Source organism: Haliotis rubra, unplaced genomic scaffold (assembly GCF_003918875.1).
Source record: "Haliotis rubra isolate DU_JTF1 unplaced genomic scaffold, ASM391887v1 Scf296, whole genome shotgun sequence".
Lineage (NCBI taxonomy): Eukaryota > Metazoa > Mollusca > Gastropoda > Lepetellida > Haliotidae > Haliotis > Haliotis rubra.
The window spans coordinates 821,372-843,244 of NW_025766964.1; the positions used below are offsets into that span (position 1 = coordinate 821,372).

Here is a 21,873-nt window from a genome sequence, read left to right on the forward strand (position 1 = left end):
ACACCACATTGGAGGAAACATACACCACACCATGTGATTAGTATGTACCGACCACCCTGTGCCCAGCCCGTAACAGATAGAATTCATATTGTCAAGGGACGTCACACCAAACTGAGGTAACACACACCATGTGATTAGTATGTACCGACCACCCTGTGCCCAGCCTGTAACATAGAGTTCATATTGTCAAGGGACGTCACACCAAACTGAGGTAACACACACCATGTGATTAGTATGTACCGACCACCCTGTGCCCAGCCCGTAACATAGAGTTCATATTGTCAAGGGACGTCACACCAAACTGAGGTAACACACACCATACCATGTGATTAGTATGTACCGACCACCCTGTGCCCAGCCTGTAACATAGAGTTCATATTGTCAAGGGACGTCACACCACACTGAGGTAACACACACCATGTGATTAGTATGTACCCACCACCCCTGTGCCCAGCCTGTAACATAGAGTTCATATTGTCAAGGGACGTCACACCAAACTGAGGTAACATACACCACACCATGTGATTAGTATGTACCGACCACCCTGTGCCCAGCCTGTAACATAGAGTTCATATTGTCAAGGGACGTCACACCAAACTGAGGTAACATACACCATGTGATTAGTATGTACCGACCACCCTGTGCCCAGCCTGTAACATAGAGTTCATATTGTCAAGGGACGTCACACCAAACTGAGGTAACACACACCATGTGATTAGTATGTACCGACCACCCTGTGCCCAGCCTGTAACATAGAGTTCATATTGTCAAGGGACGTCACACCAAACTGAGGTAACACACACCATGTGATTAGTATGTACCGACCACCCTGTGCCCAGCCTGTAACATAGAGTTCATATTGTCAAGGGACGTCACACCACATTGGAGGAAACACACAACACCATGTGATTAGTATGTACTGACCACCCAGTCCCCAGCCTGTAACATAGAGTTCTTATTGTCAAGGGACGTCACACCACATTGGAGGAAACATAGACAACACCATGTGATTAGTATGTACCGACCACCCTGTGCCCAGCCTGTAACATAGAGTTCATATTGTCAAGGGACGTCACACCAAACTGAGGTAACACACACCATGTGATTAGTATGTACCAACCACCCAGTGCCAGCCTGTAACATAGAGTTCATATTGTCAAGGGACGTCACACCAAACTGAGGTAACACACACCATGTGATTAGTATGTACCAACCACCCAGTGCCAGCCTGTAACATAGAGTTCATATTGTCAAGGGACGTCACACCAAACTGAGGTAACACACACCATGTGATTAGTATGTACCGACCACCCTGTGCCCAGCCTGTAACATAGAGTTCATATTGTCAAGGGACGTCACACCAAACTGAGGTAACACACACCATGTGATTAGTATGTACCGACCACCCTGTGCCCAGCCTGTAACATAGAGTTCTTATTGTCAAGGGACGTCACACCACATTGGAGGAAACATACACAACACCATGTGATTAGTATGTACCAACCACCCTGTGCCCAGCCTGTAACATAGAGTTCATATTGTCAAGGGACATCACACCACATTGGAGGAAACATACACAACACCATGTGATTAGTATGTACCGACCACCCTGTGCCCAGCCTGTAACATAGAGTTCTTATTGTCAAGGGACGTCACACCACATTGGAGGAAACATACACAACACCATGTGATTAGTATGTACCAACCACCCAGTGCCCAGCCTGTAACATAGAGTTCATATTGTCAAGGGACGCCACACCACATTGGAGGAAACAACACACACAACACCATGTGATTAGTATGTACCCGACCACCCTGTGCCCAGCCTGTAACATAGAGTTCTTATTGTCAAGGGACGTCACACCACATTGGAGGAAACATACACAACACCATGTGATTAGTATGTACCAACCACCCTGTGCCCAGCCTGTAACATAGAGTTCATATTGTCAAGGGACGTCACACCACATTGGAGGAAACATACACAACACCATGTGATTAGTATGTACCGAATTCACCCCTGCCCAGCCTGTAACATAGAGTTCTTATTGTCAAGGGACGTCACACCACATTGGAGGAAACATACACAACACCATGTGATTAGTATGTACCAACCACCCAGTGCCCAGCCTGTAACATAGAGTTCATATTGTCAAGGGACGTCACACCAAACTGAGGTAACACACACCATGTGATTAGTATGTACCGACCACCCTGTGCCCAGCCCGTAACAGATAGAGTTCATATTGTCAAGGGACGTCACACCACATTGGAGGAAACATACACAACACCATGTGATTAGTATGTACCAACCACCCTGTGCCCAGCCTGTAACATAGAGTTCTTATTGTCAAGGGACGTCACACCACATTGGAGGAAACATACACAACACCATGTGATTAGTATGTACCGACCACCCTGTGCCCAGCCTGTAACATAGAGTTCATATTGTCAAGGGACGTCACACCAAACTGAGGTAACACACACCATGTGATTAGTATGTACCGACCACCCTGTGCCCAGCCCGTAACAGATAGAGTTCATATTGTCAAGGGACGTCACACCAAACTGAGGTAACATACACCACACCATGTGATTAGTATGTACCGACCACCCTGTGCCCAGCCCGTAACAGATAGAATTCATATTGTCAAGGGACGTCACACCACATTGGAGGAAACATACACAACACCATGTGATTAGTATGTACCGACCACCCTGTGCCCAGCCTGTAACATAGAGTTCATATTGTCAAGGGACGTCACACCAAACTGAGGTAACACACACCATGTGATTAGTATGTACCGACCACCCTGTGCCCAGCCTGTAACATAGAGTTCTTATTGTCAAGGGACGTCACACCAAACTGAGGTAACACACACCACACCATGTGATTAGTATGTACCGACCACCCTGTGCCCAGCCTGTAACATAGAGTTCATATTGTCAAGGGACGTCACACCACACTGAGGTAACACACACCACACGAACCTTCCAGGTGGAACCATTTGCAGTCAGGCTATAAGGCGAACATCACACATTACTAGCATTAGATGCTCATAACAGAAAGCCTCAATAGTTTTACGAAAACGATAAAACCAACACCATCTCCATCAAACGTGACAAAAGCCATTAAAGTTGTATAGGATTCATTCATGCATGTTGCACGTCTGATGTGATCAGTATTAACAGCTGTGAGTGCGTCTGTGTACTGAGGAGGGCAGATGATGGGTTATCGATGAGATCTCGACCAGCTGTTTTACATAATCCCACAACGGATCTACAATCAGATATAACACCTATTACCTCAGGGCGTGTCTGGAAATCTTCACAGGCAACCATGTTGCTGCAGCCAGAACCACAGAAGTAATGATACATAATCTAAGTAGGGATTACCAGCTGCCACGTCATCACACCATCATCATATCAATACGATTTAAATGTTTATACCGTACATATTGTCAAGTTTATTTTGATTTCAGATCCTAACTTCAAGGTCGACTTCTAGTCTGTGTCACAATTACTTTCTGCCCGAGCCCTTTTCACAATGCTAAACAACTAAATGAAGCAAGTCTAGATTTCTTCAGAATCTCCCATCACATTGGGTCTTCTTTTCGATGTCAAAGGAATTATTTGTTTCTATCACATGATATCAAAGCTTCTGCTCCTCACGCCAAAGACCCGGGTTCAATTCCCCAAATGGGAATAATGTGTGAAGCCCATTTCTGGTGCCTCCTGGTGTGATGTTGCTGGAATATTGCTAAAATCATATTCAGTGACAGGTGCCAAATGTGACAGGTGTCATAGCTTTGTGGCTGTAACAATGAAGACTATAGGTGCCAAATGTGACAGGTCTCACAGCTATGTGGCTGTAACAATGAAGACTACAGGTGCCAAATGTGACAGGTCTCACAGCTATGTGTCTGTAACAATGAAAAAATCCAGGTGCCAAATGTGACAGGTCTCATAGCTATGTGGCTGTAACAATGAAGACTACAGATGCCAAATGTGACAGGTCTCATAGCTATGTGTCTGTAACAATGAAGACTAATCTCACTCACTCACTTTGTACTTGTCACATTACTTTCACACATCTACTGGCATCTCTCTTGGTTGTAAATTTACATTTAGAAGAGGTTAGTATATGAGTGAATTGGACACTTGTGTGTGTTTATTGTTGTATTGTAAGACTTAATCAACTGACCTTGGCTTCTTTTTATAGAATGTATTACTAGAGTTGCTTAAATACTTTACGTAAATAAGTTTATAATAGCTGATTTGGCAGACCAATAACTAAGCATACTTAATTATCGTGTAGACATAAATAATGTACACATATGATATCTATTTAACCTTTATTCTACAGTTCTGCTGGTAACTTAATGTGAATGAATGTACAGAAGTACAAGGGTGGTTGTTGGTTGATTGGTTTGTGTCTAACGCCACACTCGGCAATATTCCAGCTATAAGTAAATAATCCAGTCTGGACCATACAATCCACTGATCAACAGCATGAGCATTGATCTACAAAACTGGAATACGAGACATGTGTCAACCAAGTCAGCGAGCCTGACCACCCGGTCCCGTTAGTCGCCTCTTATGACAAGTATGGGTTGCCGAAGACCAGTTCTAACCCAGATCTTCATGGGTGACGTTCAGAGAGTTTGATGCCTCTAGACAAAGGACCATGTGGTACAGTGGAAGAAAAACAGATCCCTATCCATCCTGTGTAGTGTGTGCATGTTCCGTAACATGTAATGTTGGTTATTGCTCTTGATAAGCAGATCGACAATCAAAGCTGAGTAATCGTAAACACCACCACAAAAGTTTTACTATGTTTACAATGGAGGATACTTCCTGTTGAGACACGCACGCAAGTGTTTTAATTACATTGCAGATGAGGCTGGAATAATCAATGTATACTAGTTGTTGGGAATATACGTTTCCTTTGGAAACATCCGCCATCTTGGATGAAACAAAGAGAAACAATTGCAGCATTAATACAGTTAATACGCTTTTACAGACAAGATTAGTTCAATTATGGGTCAGAAATACATAAATCAGACTTAACAAGGTTGCTCCTTAACAAATACATAGACAATTGTCAGTGATGCTAATTTACTGTGCAAGAGATTTCTTAGTTGGCTCTACACATCACCAATTAGTAGTAGGTTCTCTTGTTTAGGCTGAGAAAATTACTCTTTTATAGGGATCTCTATCTCTTTTATAGAGATTTTGTGTTTCTCTGCTCCTGCCTTGTTTGTTTTATGTGAGCTCTATGTTTGTTCTTTCTGATCATTTAGTCGATATATTCATGCTGATATGTACTCAAATAATTTGCTATGGATAAATGCAATAATAATGAAGATGTGAAAACAGAACTGTTTTGTTTTATTTGTTGTTTAACGTCATACTCAGCAATATTCCAGCTATATGGTGGTGGTCTGAAAATAAATATGGTGACGTCTGGACGAGACAATCTAGTGATCAACAGCATGAGCATTGATCTATGCAATTGGGATATGATGACATGTGTCAACCTGATCTCGCTAGTCGCCCCTTATGACAAGCATGAATTACAGCAGATAAATCCTAACCTGGATCTTTACGGATCGTAATCATGGTAATTGTGTAGGTAAGTTGCAAATCTTAACGATGTATATATATTTCCCTTAGAAATATCCGCCATCTTGGATAAAACATAGAGAAGCAATTGCAGCATTAATATGCTTTTACAGACAAGATTAGTTCAATTATGGTTAAGAATAACATAAATCAGACTAAACATTACTGCTGATAGTGATGAGCTGTTGCTTAACGAATACATAGACAATTGTCAGTGATGCCAATTTACTGTGAGAGAGATTTCTTAGTTGGCTCTACACATCACAAATTAGTAGTAGGTTCTCTTGTTTGGGCTGAGAAACAGTTCAATTATTTTGATATGGGGAGTTTGTTATACTTATGTCTTCGGCATGACAGCCAACGCTTTAACCACTATCAAACACCGCCCCCATCAATCTTTATAGCTAATGGCATCTGTTATTAGAACGTCATCTACAACCATCTTCAATATGTGTTTGTGACCCTTTCAACAAACTTTGCATTTGTGGCGGTGGGGTAGCCTAGTGGGTGAAGCGTTCACCTGTCACACCGAAGACCCAGATTCCCCACATGGGTATTATGTGAAGCCCATATCTGGTGTTCATCGTCGTGATATTGCTGGAATATTCCTAAGAGAGGCGTAAAACTAAACTCACCCACTCATATTCACCATGTAGTTGTTTATTTGGAAGTCTATGCATGAAATTTCTATACACATACACACTAGCTAATTATTGTTATTAATCGATGGATGGATGTAGATATTTTTGAGTTGCTATATGAATACACAACTGTCTAGTCAGTGACTGGTCACAAGGAACTGACAGCGTGACCAAGAAGGCCTTTGACGATTCGTCATCATTGATGGACATATTGGAATTTCTCTTGGAGCCTGTCAGCTGTGGAAGATCACTACATGATTAAGAAAACGTCCTTTGTTCAGCGCTGATATGCAAATCTACCCCTATTGATTGACAGACTGTAATGTATTCCACACTAACACACACATAAGTGGAAGGTCATCAATATCCTCCTGCAATAGTAAATATGTATCGTTATTAGACAGTGGAAACTTGTTGCCATTGAAATTTGAAGAAGATATATCTAATAAAAACCAAAGTATCAAAAGCGACCAGTTCACCTCTAGACCTACATACGTGCCATGTTTGGGAAAGAGTAAGTGAGTTTAGTTTTATGCTGCTTTTAGCAATATTCCAGCAGTATCATGGCGGGGAACAGCACAAAAAAGGGCTTCACGTATTGTACCCATCACCACCCCTGTTTGGGGAAGAAATAATGCACAGTTTTCAAAATCAGCAAACAGACCCATCCAGCAATATTTTACAGATGGATGAACCGACAGTGTCGATTTTATGAATCCTCACAAAACGTGTTGTTGGCGATAAAAAGGTTGAAGTTTTTCGATTGCCAGTCTAATTTCAGAATTTGATAACAAATTTGAACTGATATACGACAGGACGATTGTCACAAACGTCAGAAATGAACTACGATTGCTATTCCAGTTCCATAAAAATAACCACCATGGGCAAATTCTCCTGAATAAATCTAATATTCCTTGCAATGGAAATAAATCTAATCTACTGTAACACGATTTAAGCTGTGATCATACCTGCTAGGCTATTAAACTCTGGCTTGGATCCAAGCCACTTCCAGGAGCAGCAGCGTTATTGAATTTGCTATTTCAAATTTGAAGCCTAACATAAAATTCAGATGTAATCTATCGTACGTGTTCGTAAACATGAGTAACTAGATTTGTAAAAGCTAACTGGATTGACGTCAATTGAAGCAGGTCATTAACTACGCTCCCTGTAGCTGTGCAGCTTCAGCTAGGACAAATCTAATATGTCCTCTCGGGACTTCAACTGGATACATGTGCAGCATGGCTTGTGTATAACAACATGTCTCAGCTACTAAAAGTCAGGGCCACTAACACTAAAAGAGTCAGGGCCACTAAAACTGAAAGAGTCAGGGCCACTAAAACTGAAAGAGTCAGTGCCACTAAAAACTGAAAGAGTCAGGGCCACTAAAACTGAAAGAGTCAGGGCCACTAAAACTAAAAGAGTCAGGGCCACTATAACTGAAAGAGTCAGGGCCACTAAAACTAAAAGAGTCAGGGCCACTAAAACTGAAAGCGTCAGGGCCACTAAAACTGAAAGAGTCAGGGCCACTAAAACTAAAAGAATCAGGGACACTAAAACTGAAAGAGTCAGGGCCACTAAAACTGAAAGAGTCAGGGCCACTAAAACTGAAAGAGTCAGGACCACTAATACTAAAAGAGTCAGGGCCACTATGTCAGGACGTACTAAAAGTCACGACCACTTAAAAGTAAGGGTTACTAAAAGAGTCAGGGCCATGTTCTACAAAGCAATGTCAGTACTAAGTTGATTGTAGCTCCCATACTAAACAGTTACAACCTAATAGTAGCACCACGGCTGCGTAGGGGAATGGGGCCCTGAATCAGATTATCAGTGACATTGATTAAGTACTGCGTGGGCATTGTTTAAAATTCCATGGCTTTTAAGCCAATATCTCACCATGACCGATGTTCTTTAAAAAAACCATGTGATGAACTGGCAAAGATCTAGAATATTCAGCAAAACTGTGTGCTATTCAATCCAAAAGAATTTCTGGCCAATATTGATCAATGTAAAAACTAATCAAAAAGACATTTCTGATACGTTTTGAAGAAGCTAACACACTTAGAAAGGGGTTGGGAGGTTTGTTCTCTCACAGTGTATGGAATTTCTCCAAAATTGAAAACCTTCACAGCTACAATTCGAGAGCTGAAAATGAAAATGGAAAATGAGAACGATTTGTGTCAGTGATTAAGTGCAGAGCTGAATTTGATGATTTCTAGGACATTTTCCCACACTCCGTCAGTCAGAGAATCAATCAACTTCCTTAAAGTTATGCCCAATCATGTCTATTTCCAACACTGATTAAAAGCTACAAAATAGATTCCTGTTAAAATAGCAGCATGTATTTACAGCATCTTTTAATCACTGCCAGTCCTCTGAAAACAGTTACCAACGTTGCTCATTACTTCAGACTTCTCTAGCACTGTTTGATCTCTAAATGCTCTTTAAGGAACATGCCAACTAAATGAATGAAACCTGTAAACAACCGAGCCTATACTCAGGGGGGGAAATAACTTTAAAATTGCTAGTGTACTCCAGTACAGTGGCACATGTAAAATGTAAAAATGTAAAATTGATATTGGAAAGTCAACTGGACACCGGTACAGTGTGATATACAAATTTGCTTGCCCGACAGAAAAAAACACTGGACTTGGACGTCGGGCAATGGGTTATTTCCACCCCTGATACTTGGGGTGAAATGGTATACCACGGTATTAGTTGAACCGCAGTATTTTACCTTCGGTTCGGTATACCGTAATGCAATCCATAAAACAGTATTTTCGGTTTTCGTACCATCATTTTTATCTAGTCATATAATGACAGTTTTGTTCATCCAGAATAACAGAGATTATGGTTATTTTTTATTCCATGTTATTAAACAATGTAAGGTTTGCCTCTTGTTGTCAATTTTCTGCATTATGATCATATCTTATACCAAACTGAAGACCGCCTCCGTGGTATAGTGGTTAGAGCGTCCGCCCGGAGAGCAGAGGGTCGCGGGTTTGATCCCCGACCGCGTCATACCAAAAAGACGTTAAAATATGGTACTTGCTGGTCCCTACCTGGCGCTCGGCATTAATGGGTACAACAAGGACTGGTCGGCTCGGAGTCAGTATACTGTGTCTCAGTGGGGTATTCGTGCTTCACTGCGGCATGGTTTCTCAGGGGGCTAGCACTATAAAACCAGCTTCAGTCTGGGCTAGTACAAGCAGCCGCACATACACATACACACGCATGCACGTCGTCATATGAGCGAAATATTCTCAAGCAAGACGTTAAACCCACTTTCACCTCACCTCACCTCACCAAACTGAAACGGACCGAACTGAACCGAAGGCCTTGTACTGCAATACAAACAATACCGTGATAAGAGCATACTGTTTCACCCCCAGCAGAGATGCCAACCCTGAATCTAAGGAAAACGGAGTCATAACTGGCTGAAAGCCAGGCCTGAGCACCACAGGTGCAAGTTGGGGGTTAGCATGTGGTCGGCTCTGCCATTTTGTTTCACTTTCATACGGACTATGACATGCATTCTGAAAAACTTTGTGAAACTTCATCGTGAATAACACGCAATATACACAATCGACACCCAAGGATCACATGCTTCAAGCTTCTGAATGCTTTTATCAGTGTTCACTCAAATAAATCACCAGTGACTTACGAAAAATTGTTTACAGTAAAAAAATAATCAGAGTTTTTTAAAGAGAAATCGGAGAGCAGATTTTCTATTTGAAAATCTGAGTAACTCCGCCAAAATTGGAGTGGTTGGTATCCCTGCCCTAGCCTGTACAAGACAAAACAAGTGAGTGATACCATGAGCACTGTCCCACCCAATAATATGTTCTCTATCAAGAGACTGAATCTGATGACCAGATCAGTTTAGCTGCCTCTTACGAACAACACATACTGATGATGACCTATTGCAACCCAGAATAACAACTGGGTTTATAAGGTTTCAAATTAACACCTAGTTTGTACGTACTAATGTCACCCAATTTAGGACTGATTTAGTGAGGTTTCAAATTAACATCTAGTTTGTATGTAACAATGTCACCAATTTAGGACTGATTTAGTGAGGTTTCAAATTAACACCTAGTTTGTCGTACCAATGTCACAAATTCAGAACTGACTCAGCGAGTGACTCAGTTTGACTGAATCATCAGCTTGCACTTTCTGTGAAGTCAGATTCTAGTAGAAGAGATGTCTTGTGGTTATGAATTTTTTTTTATAGAGTTGGTCTGTTGTTTTTATTGCAGTCCGCGTTGGTTTGATTCTTTTATGTCGATTTGTTTTTGTGTTGGATTGCAATTCATCGTTATCATCTTGTCTCAAATGGACTGTACACACAGTGCTCGAAATTAACGTCGGTCCTTAGGCCCGAAGCCAACTGAAAAACACTCGGACCCACAGCTTTTGTTTTTGGCAGGTCCTTATGGCCGACAGCTTTTTTCATCCCCAATAAGTAAGAGTATTATTTCCATATTAAAATATAGGGCCTACCATTCTGATCAGGACCCACAACATTTGGTGGTTCTGGGTCCAAAGAGCCTGCAGCTTTTCAGGGTTGAGGGCAAACACTGCCTCCACGAATATTGGATGAAATCTAGGATTGTTAAACACCATCACTGTTGGCTATCATCCTTTAATGAAGGAATTCAGTGGGACAGCTGTGTATATATTTGTGACTAAGCATAATAAACTGTAGGTGAATCAGAGAATCTATAGCAGTCCCTGAGTCCCAACACTCTAACCATCTGGCCGACTGTGACAACGAGAACATATAGATTGTCTGGTGTACATTAATCCTGAAATGAAATCCTCGTCAGCCATCAGCAGCTGGCTTCCATTTACTTACTATGATATATATCACCATGTCATATTTATTTTAGCAAATGCCACAATACAGAAAGGTAGGATATGATATTTATCCCCATGTCTGACCCACTGGACGTTTGGCAGACCAATACATTAGGGAAAGGCAGGATACGATATTTATTATGCACTTAATTCGGGAAGACTGAGATTTGTATGTTTGAGGAAAGTGATGTTTTCACTGCAGTGATGGAAATTTGACATGTTCACTACAGTGAAAATGTCACTTTGGTTGAACTACTTTATGGGTCAACACACCTGTGAAGATCAGGGTTAGAATTGATCTTCAGTAACCCATGCTTGTCGTAAGAGGTGACTACTGGGATCGGGTGGTCAGGCTCACTGACTTGGTTGACACATGTCATCGTATCCCAGTTGTGTAGATTGATGCTCATGCTGTTTATCACTGGACTGTCTGGTCCAGACTCGATTATTTACAGACCGCTGACATATAACTGGAATATTGCTGAGTGCGGCATAAAACTAAACTCACTCACTCATAGGTCAACAAAGTTTTCTATCCAGTATCTTGTTGCACAACACAATAGATGGTGATGTGCATTTTACCAGATGCAGCTGGTCAGCAAGCATAGGCATCGGATGACCAACCTCCAGCGTAAAAAACTTGCACCAATCAGCCAATTTTTCAGTCATACAGTGCACCTGCACTGAGCAAGTTCAACTGAGTGATTCTCCCTTGCTCTGCTGTGCTCCCCACTTCACTATGTAAGTTTACCTCTGTTCAGAGTTTTCAGCGTTTGAAACTGTCACTTTATGTACAAGTGACTTCATTTCACTTGATTGACAGTGGTCATTATCCGTACTGAAGCTTACCGAAACTGGAAATAGTCAAAAAAGTTAAAAAGTAAATCTCAATCAGACCCTTCTCTTTCCCTCAGCCCGCCATGTTTGTTCGTGAGTCTTATGTATTGGTGCACCAGCAGAGCTTTCAGGTTCACATTATGAGCAAAATTATCATTTGAAGGATGCTATTGCAAGTGCTGATCTTATTCATAAAATGATGATAAAAAGACATAAAGATAAAAAGACAGTAATTGAAACAAATGTGTTGTCTCAATTTTTCTTATCTTTTGAAATACCGAACCATGGCTTGTCTGTGAGCCTTAACAAATAAATAAACGGTCTTTGAAGTTTACAGTTGGGAGAAGCTGGATTTCATTAATCTATTATTGTTTATATTTATTAATACAAAACTTGGAAGAATACAATAAACAGAATGTTTTATATGTCTAGTGAAATATGATGTATTTGTCATCTTGTGACATTTTCACTTGTTCCATATCACCTTTTTCATGTCCCTCGATGAGAGAAACATCAAACTGCACTAGGTACTTGAAATATGCTCTTCATATCACCACGTATAACTGTTTGGCACAAGAATACATAAGGGAAAGGCAGGATATGATACTTATATTATCACCATGTATGACCAAATTTAGTTGGGAAGCACATTAAATTAGTCAATAGGGCCAGACCAATTTTATTTCTTGTTTTACAGATTTTTGTCCTCGGAAAACCTAAAGGCAGAAGGGAAAAAAATATTTATAAAAATCATCAGTCAAAGCAAAAACCCACATGAGTTTTTCAAAGGCATTGTTTTTTAAGTTCACACTCGCTGAGGTGCTTGAACCACTGATTTTTAACACAAATATTGTTTAAAGTCTCTGAGAACAGATTCCGGTGTTTTAGTGTCTAACTCCACATTAGGATTTTATGTATTGAGCGGGCAATATTTCTTTAATTGATCGGATCCATAAAACAGGAAAATAAATTGGTCTGGCCTAAAAAGAATCGGCAGTTCAAAAAAGTACCACAAGATGTACCTCCACAACTACAGCACACAACTAACACACAACTTAGGTATCCATAGCATTGACTTTGTTAGGTTATCACAATTTTCTAGACTGACTGACTTTGGTTCGCCGCTTTGAGCAAGATTCCAGCAACATCACGCCGGGGGACACCAGAAATGGGCTTCACACATTGTACCCATGGGGATTGAACCACAATTTCTAGAAGAACCAATGCTTTAACCACCCCAGGGAAGTTTCTAGAAGACTCCAGGAAGCCACAGAGTCAATGGTGCGGAATATAACTGGGCCAGCTTTGCTGCCAAATGCAAGAAGGAAGTTTCCACAAAGCAACATCATTCTCTGTTGGTTTGCTCTTGCAACTTCCATACCGGATATCCAGATAGAGCATCAAATATTCATAAAATAACCAGGTAATATAAAAGAGGGTCATTAAAACAAGCTATTAGGGACAAAATATCAATGCAGGTCTTAGTCTTTACCACTGAGGAGTGAGTGAGTGAGTGAGTGAGTGAGTGAGTGAGTGAGTGAGTGAGTGAGTGAGTGAGTGAGTGAGTGAGTGAGTGAGTGAGTGGAGTGAGTGAGTGAGTGAGTGAGTGAGTGAGTGAGTGAGTGAGTGAGTGAGTGAGTTTCACACATTACGTCTTTGGCACAACGAGTGCATGCTTTAACCAATAAACAAACCCAACGGCCCACAATTCTAGCAACATAAGCAGGTAAATTTTGTAACAGCAGCACTTTAAAACAACAGGATCTGCTTGTCTGCAGACTAGACAGGCATGAAGTACACTTTAATCAAATTGAATTGTTTTGTCCGTACAGATGAGAGCTTTCTTTATTCCACAATCACCTTAGTTTTCCCTGGGGTGGATATACAAGCAGCAACTGAAAACTCTAAAAGTTGCTTGAAAATCTTATGCTGAGGTTGAACAATCCCGAATAAGAAAAACCACACCAACTTTGATTAAAAATATATTTTTTGCAACTTTGGCATTTTGTCTGGGAAAGAAGAAAGCTTAACTTTCTATCACTCTGTCCGAGCTGAACTTCAGCAGCAGGAGTGGTTCACAGGAGGAATATTTACAACACAAAAATCATGCATATTACTCGTGCTGGAGTGACTGATTGAATAATCAGTCAATCGGTCGATCTGACTTGCGCACATGATTATCGATGGGGTCGGCAGACTAATTGATTTTCATCAAAAATCAAAATCAAATTAAACATTAGAAAGTATGTTTCTTATTGTTATGTTCAAGACATAAACAACTGGCGCAGTTTCCTGACTCATAAAACTGCAATGTAATCAAAATACTTGTATGCATGTCTCAACAGGACTGACTGACTGACAGTTTGGTTTTACGCCGCTTTTAGCAATATTCCAGCAACATCACGGCAGGGGACACCTGAAATGGGCTTCACACATTGTACCCATGTGGGGATTCGAACCCGGGGCTTCGGCGTAACGAGCCAACGCTTTAACCACTAGGCTCAACAGGAAGTATCCTCGATTGTAAAACTTGCTATTGCCCACATTGAGTTTTGTGGTCGTGTTTACGATTACTCAGCTTTGATTATCGATCTGCTTATTGAGAGCAATAACCAACATTACATGTTAGGAAACATGCACACACAACACAGGATGGATAGGGATGTGTTTATCTTTCACTGTACCACATGGTCCTCTGTCTAGAGGCGTCAAACACTCTGAACGTCACCCATGAAGATCTGGGAAAGAATTGGTCTTCAGTAACCAATGCTTATTGTAAGAGGTGACATGACTTGGATGGTCAGGCTCGCTGAGTTGGTTGACACATGTTATCGTACCCCAATTGCGTAGGTCGATGCTTATGCTGTTGAGCACTGGGTTGTCTTGTCCAGACTTGATTATTTACAGACCGTGGCCATATAGCTGGAATATTGCTGAGTTCTGCGTAAATGTAAACTCACTCACTCACTCACTACTCCGACGGGTATGTTTGAGGCTAGGCTGCCTCCCTGTAAGGACAGAGCTCTAGAGCAGGAGGTACCCATGCTCCGGAATGTGTTACTGTGTTATCATTAGGCATCCTGGCATCACAGTAATTCTGCCATGGTAGATAATGTTGGAACCATGCACAGAGAATGGTTATAAGTCTAGAACAGCTACAGAGAAAGCTTGGTGAAGCACCCAAAAATCAATAGTCTCCCACAAAAAATAATGGCCAAAGCGCCTCAGGTTATTACAAGCATGGCTGGATATTCTTCTCTACCCCTGACCTACTGGATAAATATTTGTGATTAGATACATTAAATAATGCACCATTGGCTGGGTTATAATTCCCGCATTTCGCTCCAAGACAAGACGGGTCTGGCTTCAGTGGAAAGGAAATCTAATATAGCATTTGGCTCTCATCCCAGACAAATGATATCTCATATGGGGCTGAACAAATACCTATCCGACTCAAACAAGATATATTTGGGCAAATTAGGAAAGGTTTAGGCGGGGCTGTCCACGCTGAGACCACTTGACAGGGATTTGGGTTGGACGATGACGGCCGAGGGAAGGACTGAGAGGAAGGATATGGTCCGTAATGGCCTCCGGGCGGTGGTAACCTCTCATTGTCTGGTTCACACGCTGGCGAGGAGATATTTCCAAATTGGGCAGGAATTTGGGGGAGAATCAGTATTACTGGAACTGTCAAATATTGTCTTGATCCTAGTGCCGTGGACACTAGACAAGGTTACTATACTAACTATACTACTATACCAACCTCTACCAGATAAGGTTAGTTATAAAACAGGATAAGTGAGTGAGTGAGTATAGTTTTACACCGCTTTTAGCAATTTTCCAGCAATATCACAACAGGGGACACCAGAAATGGGCTTCACACATTGTACCCATGTGGGGAATAGAACCCGGGTCTTCGGGTGTGACGAGCTAATATATTAACCACTAGGCTACCCCACCGCCCCTAAAACAGGATGAAGCTAGAGTACAGATGCAGTACACCTCAGTACTGGAAATACTCTACTCTCTAAATCTCCCTTCCCAGCCCACATTCTTTTATTCTTATTTTCCCAGAAAAATAATTTTGTCTAAAAACTATATAACACTATACCATATTCAAGAATACTTCTTCTAACTATTAACCTCTTGAAATAGATGTTCATATGCAGCCATTCATTTCATTATTTTTCATTTTCATTGTGATTTAGCAAAATATGTATTTTTCCAATTTCCAAGAGATCTTCCTGAGACGGTTGTACCTTGCCTCCTGGGATTAATCTTTTCAGATTACACTGTCTGTTGTACTTTAACATCTATACAATCATGGTGGGACTGCAATATTGACTGAAGGAGACATCCAGAAACTGGTCCCACATAGGTGTTGGTGTAGTGTATGCTGCTTTAGACTGACTGAGTTTGGTTTTACGCCGCTTTTAGCAATATTCCAGCAATATCACGGCGGGGGACACCAGAAATGGGCTTCACTCATTGTACCCATGTGGAAATTCGAACCCAGGTCTTCGGCGTGACGAGCCAATGCTTTAGCCACTAGACTACCCCACCGCCCCACTGCTTTAGACCTTGACCTGGACACATATGGCTTGCTATTGACTGACTGACTGACTGAGTTTGGTTTTACGCTGATTTTAACAATATTCCAGCAACATCACAGCAGGGGGGACACCAGAAATGGGCTTCACACATTGAACCCATGTGGGGATTCGAACCCGGGTCTTCGGCATGATGAGCCAACGCTTTAACCACTAGGCTACCCCACCACCCCTCTTGCTATTGAATTAACACAAGAGTGCTGTCCACAAAAAAACAGTAAATATCCCAATCCACATGTCTGTCTGATTGCGGAAAGCAAGTACTAATATATCATATCATATCATCACCATGATTGCCCTTTCCTGTTTGAAGAACAAATAGCATCCCGACCAGGTTGCAGCTAAAAACAGATTCATCGACATTTCATGAATGGTGTTTGAAATTGAGCAATTCAAGAGGTCTTGCCCTTGTCCAAAGATTCAAAGACTACAGCTGCAGGAGGACCATCAGTCAGTGAGTGAGTGAGTTTGGTTTTATGCTGCTTTTAGCAATTTTCAAGCAATATAACAGCAGAGGACACAGCAATGGGCTTCGCACATTGTCCCATGTGGGGAATCAAACCCAGTGTAACAGGCCAAACTTTCCCCCAGGCCCAACCTTCCCCGGGGAAACTTTGGCCCAAGACAAACTTTCCCCGGGGTAAGAATACCCTAGGACAAAACCTCCCCGGGAAAGTTTGGCCTAGGCCAGATTCTCTCGTGGAAAGTTTAGACCGGGGAAGAAATAGCCCAGGGCCGGATACAGCTTTTTGAGAAAGGGCGGGTGCACACTATTGAACAAAAGGGGGGTGCACACTTCATTTTCACCCGAGTTTGAATGGTCATTAAACAAACTTTCAGCACAAAAGGTGGGGTTGCGCACCCCTGCACCCCCCCCCTCTGGATCCGCCTATGTAGCCTGCTACACCGGGTCTTCAGTGTGACAAGCGGTCGCTTAAACCATTAGGCTACCCCACTGCCCCTAAAGGAACCTAAAACGTTATATAGACAAAGATGACGCAACACAAATACTTCACTACAATGGGTGCAGCGACATCAGTCTTGTTCTTCGCTACAATAGACACACTGACATTCAGAATAAGGACATGTACTCACTTTGCTCGTAGGGCCAGCTGGCGGTCATTGGGACACACCCATCTGTCGAGGGCTCCTCCTCCCCCTCCGCTGCTGCTGGCAAACTCCCCCATCTTCTGATGGGTAGTACGGTCTCCTGGTCACACGCTCCTTAGGATCAGTCACGAGTGCCACTGGAATGTAACCATACCTTGTGATAACACTACTGTCATACAGAATCAATACAATGTGATGCTCATACAAAAACAGACCAAACTTTGGGATATCAATACTAGATATAACGCCAAAACAATATTGACACAGATTGCGGAAACACTGACTGACTGACTGACTGACTGAGTTTGGTTTTATGCCGCTTTTAGCAATATTCCAGCAACATCATGGCGGGGTACACCAGAAATGGGCTTCACACATTGTGCCCATGTAGGGATTCGAACCCGGGTCTTCGGCGTGACGAGACAACGCTTTAACCATTAGGCTACCCCACCGCCCCGATTGCAGAAACAATTTTGATACAGATTATCACAATCTAAATAGTCTCCTCCCAATAATTTCAAGAGGATTATGTTAAGGAAAGTTTGAACAGAGCAACGAAATTGAATAATAATGAAAACAAATCATGTTGGCAAATACATTTTGTATGAGTGAGTGAGTGATCTTCACATCTTCAGTATGACAAGCGAACGCCTTTACCACTGGGATACTCTGCCACCCCAGGCAAATATGAAGCAGTATGGCTTAACACCGCACCCAGCAATATTCCAGCTACATAGCGGCGGTTTATGAAAAATTGAAAATGGACCAAACAATCCAGTGATCAACAGCATGAGCATCGATGCCATGTGTCAACCAAGTCCGAGAGCCTGATCACCCGATCCCATTAGTCGCCTTTTACGACAAGCAAGGTTACTGAAGATGAATTCTAACCAGGATCTTCATGGGTAAAACTGAGTAAGGAGTGATTGAGTGAGTTGGGTTTTACGCCGCTTATGGCAACATTCCAGCAATATCACGGAGGGGGACACCATAAATGGGCTTCACACATTGCACACATATGAAACACCTTAACCACTAGGCTACCCCAACGTCCCACAGAGTAAAGAAATTCTGACCCAACACAGAAATATCAGCCAAATCAGTCAGCCATGTTTCTACAGAGTTAGCTCTAAGTACTCCAAAACCATACTCCTTCAAAACGGACAGCATTTAAACCAGTTTTTAAATGTTATGATAGGTAGATGTAACATAAAATTCTTATAGATATTTCATCCATACTAAAACAAGATTGGAGGGAATTTGAGACAAAATCAATAAGTTTCCCATAGATACTGTTGCAAGATTTAGGGGAGTTGAAAAACAAAATGTCATGTTCATGATGTAGATATTCTCAGACATATTAACAAACATACATATATTTATGAACGAAATGTCACTAAAACCAACTGAAGGCCTTAAATAGACAAACTGCTTTAATGAATTCAATGTATTGTATTAAATAACAAGTAAGAAAGGGAACCTGCATTCAGAGAGCCTGAAATACTTGTCCCTTGCAAGTGTTACAATCTCCTTCTACTCAGCAGACACTTGGGCAGACAATGTTATTGCTGTGTGCTGTCATTCAGGCAGGGATGGAAGAGATAGCATCAGCCATTAAATGTTACAGTAGAATTCTGTCTAAAGGCGTAGTGAAACAGTAAAGTCTTTATCATCAGTCACTTAAAGTTGCACTGAACAGGGAGAAGATTAGTCTGTACCCTAACTGTACTGAGAATGTAGTGAGTGAGTGAGTTTAGTTTTACGCTGCACTCAGCAATATTCCAGCAATATGGCGGCGGCGGTCTGTAAATAATTGAGTCCAAACAAACAATCAACATCATGAGCATTGATCTGAGCAATTGGGAACCGATGACATGTGTCAACCAAGTCAGCGAGCCTGACCACCGGATCCCGTTAGTCGCCTCTTACGACAAGCATGGGTTACTGAAGGCTCATTCTATCATTCTAACTGTACTGAAGATGTAGTGAGTGAGTGAGTGAGTGAGTGAGTGTGTGAGTGAGCATACTTTTACAACGCTTTTAGCAACATTCCAGCAATATCACGGCAGGGGACACCAGAAATGGGCTTCACACATTATACCGAAGTGGGGAATCGAACCTGGGTCTTCGGCATAACGAGCGAACGCTTTAACCACAAGGCTACCCCCACCGCCCACTGAGAATCTTGAGACACCCTTTGACTTTACTGACAGGAACCAGGAGGTACCACCTGACAAGACAGGAATCAGGAGTTGCCCGCATATCCTTGAGAATAAGTTAACGGATGACAGGCAAAAGCAACAGAACGTGATGGTTGTGCATGCTCCACTGTACAGAAAGAAGATTAATGCAGTTAACACAGAAGAAGTGTAACTAGGGGTTTCGGGTTGATTGCCTCATGACACTGATTTGTGGGGACACGATGACAAGAGCTGAACATGCTGAACATCCTGGAAGCAATTCTTTAAGGTGGTATATGCGACTGTGAAACCGGACAAGTCCATATTTCAGCCCATGCAAGTTTTGTACCATGTTAGACTGCATGACACACTGAAGTTGAGATGGAATCAGTGATAGGTTCAAACGTACAACTCACCTGGCACAACACAGAGCAGCCCGAAGCCGACTGAAAACCACTCGGACCTACAGCTTTTGTCTGCAGGTCATTATGGCCGACAGCTTTTTCATCCCCAATAACCAAGAGTATTAGTTTTCAGAAAATATCATTCATTACTTTCTAGTTTTTATCTCGATCAGCAGCTGTTGTCTGTAAGTGAAATGCCTATTATTTTCATGGAAGCAATTTAGTAAATATATTTTGTTTGCTGGGAATTACTTATATTGTAGCTAAAATATAGGGCCTACACATTCTGATCAGGACCCACAACATGTTATGGTTCTGGGTCCTTAGGGCCTGCAGCTTTTTAGGGTTGAGGCCAAACACTGACAGAGGCTAACCTGGAGTTTCAAGAAAAATATGCTCAAGCCCTTGAAGCTTTTCATGGAGAATATATATGTTTCCAGGTGGGGTGAACCAATACAGCAAAGGTACGATGCAATATGTATCGTGATACATAGGTCATAATGCAATATGTATCGTGATACATAGGTCATAATGCAATATGTATCATGATACATAGGTCATGATGCAATATGTATCATGATACATAGGTCACGATGCAATATGTATCGTGATACATAGGTCATGATGCAATATGTATCGTGATACATTTGTCATAATGCAATATGTATTGTGATACATAGGTCATAATGCAAAATGTATCAATATGATGCAATATGTATCATGATACATAGGTCATGATGCAATATGTCGTGATACATATAGGTCATGATGCGATACATAGGTCATAATGCAATATGTATTGTGATACATAGGTCATAATACAATATGTATATGTCGTGATACATAGGATACATATGTCATAATACAATATGCATTGTGATACATAGGTCATAATGCAATATGCATCATGATACATAGGTCATGATACATAGGTCATATGCAATATGTATCGATACATAGGTCATGATGCAATATGTATCGTGATACATAGGTCATGATGCAATATGTATCGTGATACATAGGTCATGATGCGATATGCATCGTGATACATAGGTCATAATGCAATATGCATTGTGATACATAGGTCATAATGCAATATGCATCATGATACATAGGTCATAATGCAATATGTATCGTGATACATAGGTCATGATGCGATATGCATCGTGATACATAGGTCATGATGCAATATGTATCGTGATACATAGGTCATGATGCAATATGTATCGTGATACATATGTCATGCTGCAATATATATCATGATACATAGGTCATGATGCGGTATGTATCATGATACATTGGTCATGATGCAATATGTATCCTGATATGCATGTTTACGTTGCATCACGTGGAAACATCTTCAATATAACAATGTAACAACATGTGATATTTGGAATTGCACTTTTTCAGTACAGTACTGCATCTAGTATTGTTTGGGGTAGAGTCCCATTTTTGATTGGCATCCATTTCCTCAGAGTGAGGCACATAATCACCAGAACACAAAGTCAGCGATCTAACCCACTCAGCCGCCATATCTTCCACAAATACGGAAGTCAGATAACTTGTCAGAGCATCTTGACTACACGCATTTCAGAACAGTTTCAACAGG

The 21,873-nt window shown here is 41.5% G+C and overlaps 1 protein-coding gene across 1 annotated transcript in view; it reads right to left on the reverse strand.

Annotated features, from left to right (window-relative positions):
* Positions 1 to 21,873, reverse strand: part of LOC124282231 (double C2-like domain-containing protein beta) — a 101,926-nt gene that overhangs the window by 30,369 nt on the left and 49,684 nt on the right. Inside the window, exon 2 of the mRNA XM_046718186.1 lies at positions 17,666 to 17,817. Within this exon, the coding sequence (XP_046574142.1) occupies positions 17,666 to 17,757 (92 nt within the window). The 5' untranslated portion in view covers positions 17,758 to 17,817. The remainder of the gene's footprint in view (positions 1 to 17,665; positions 17,818 to 21,873) is intronic.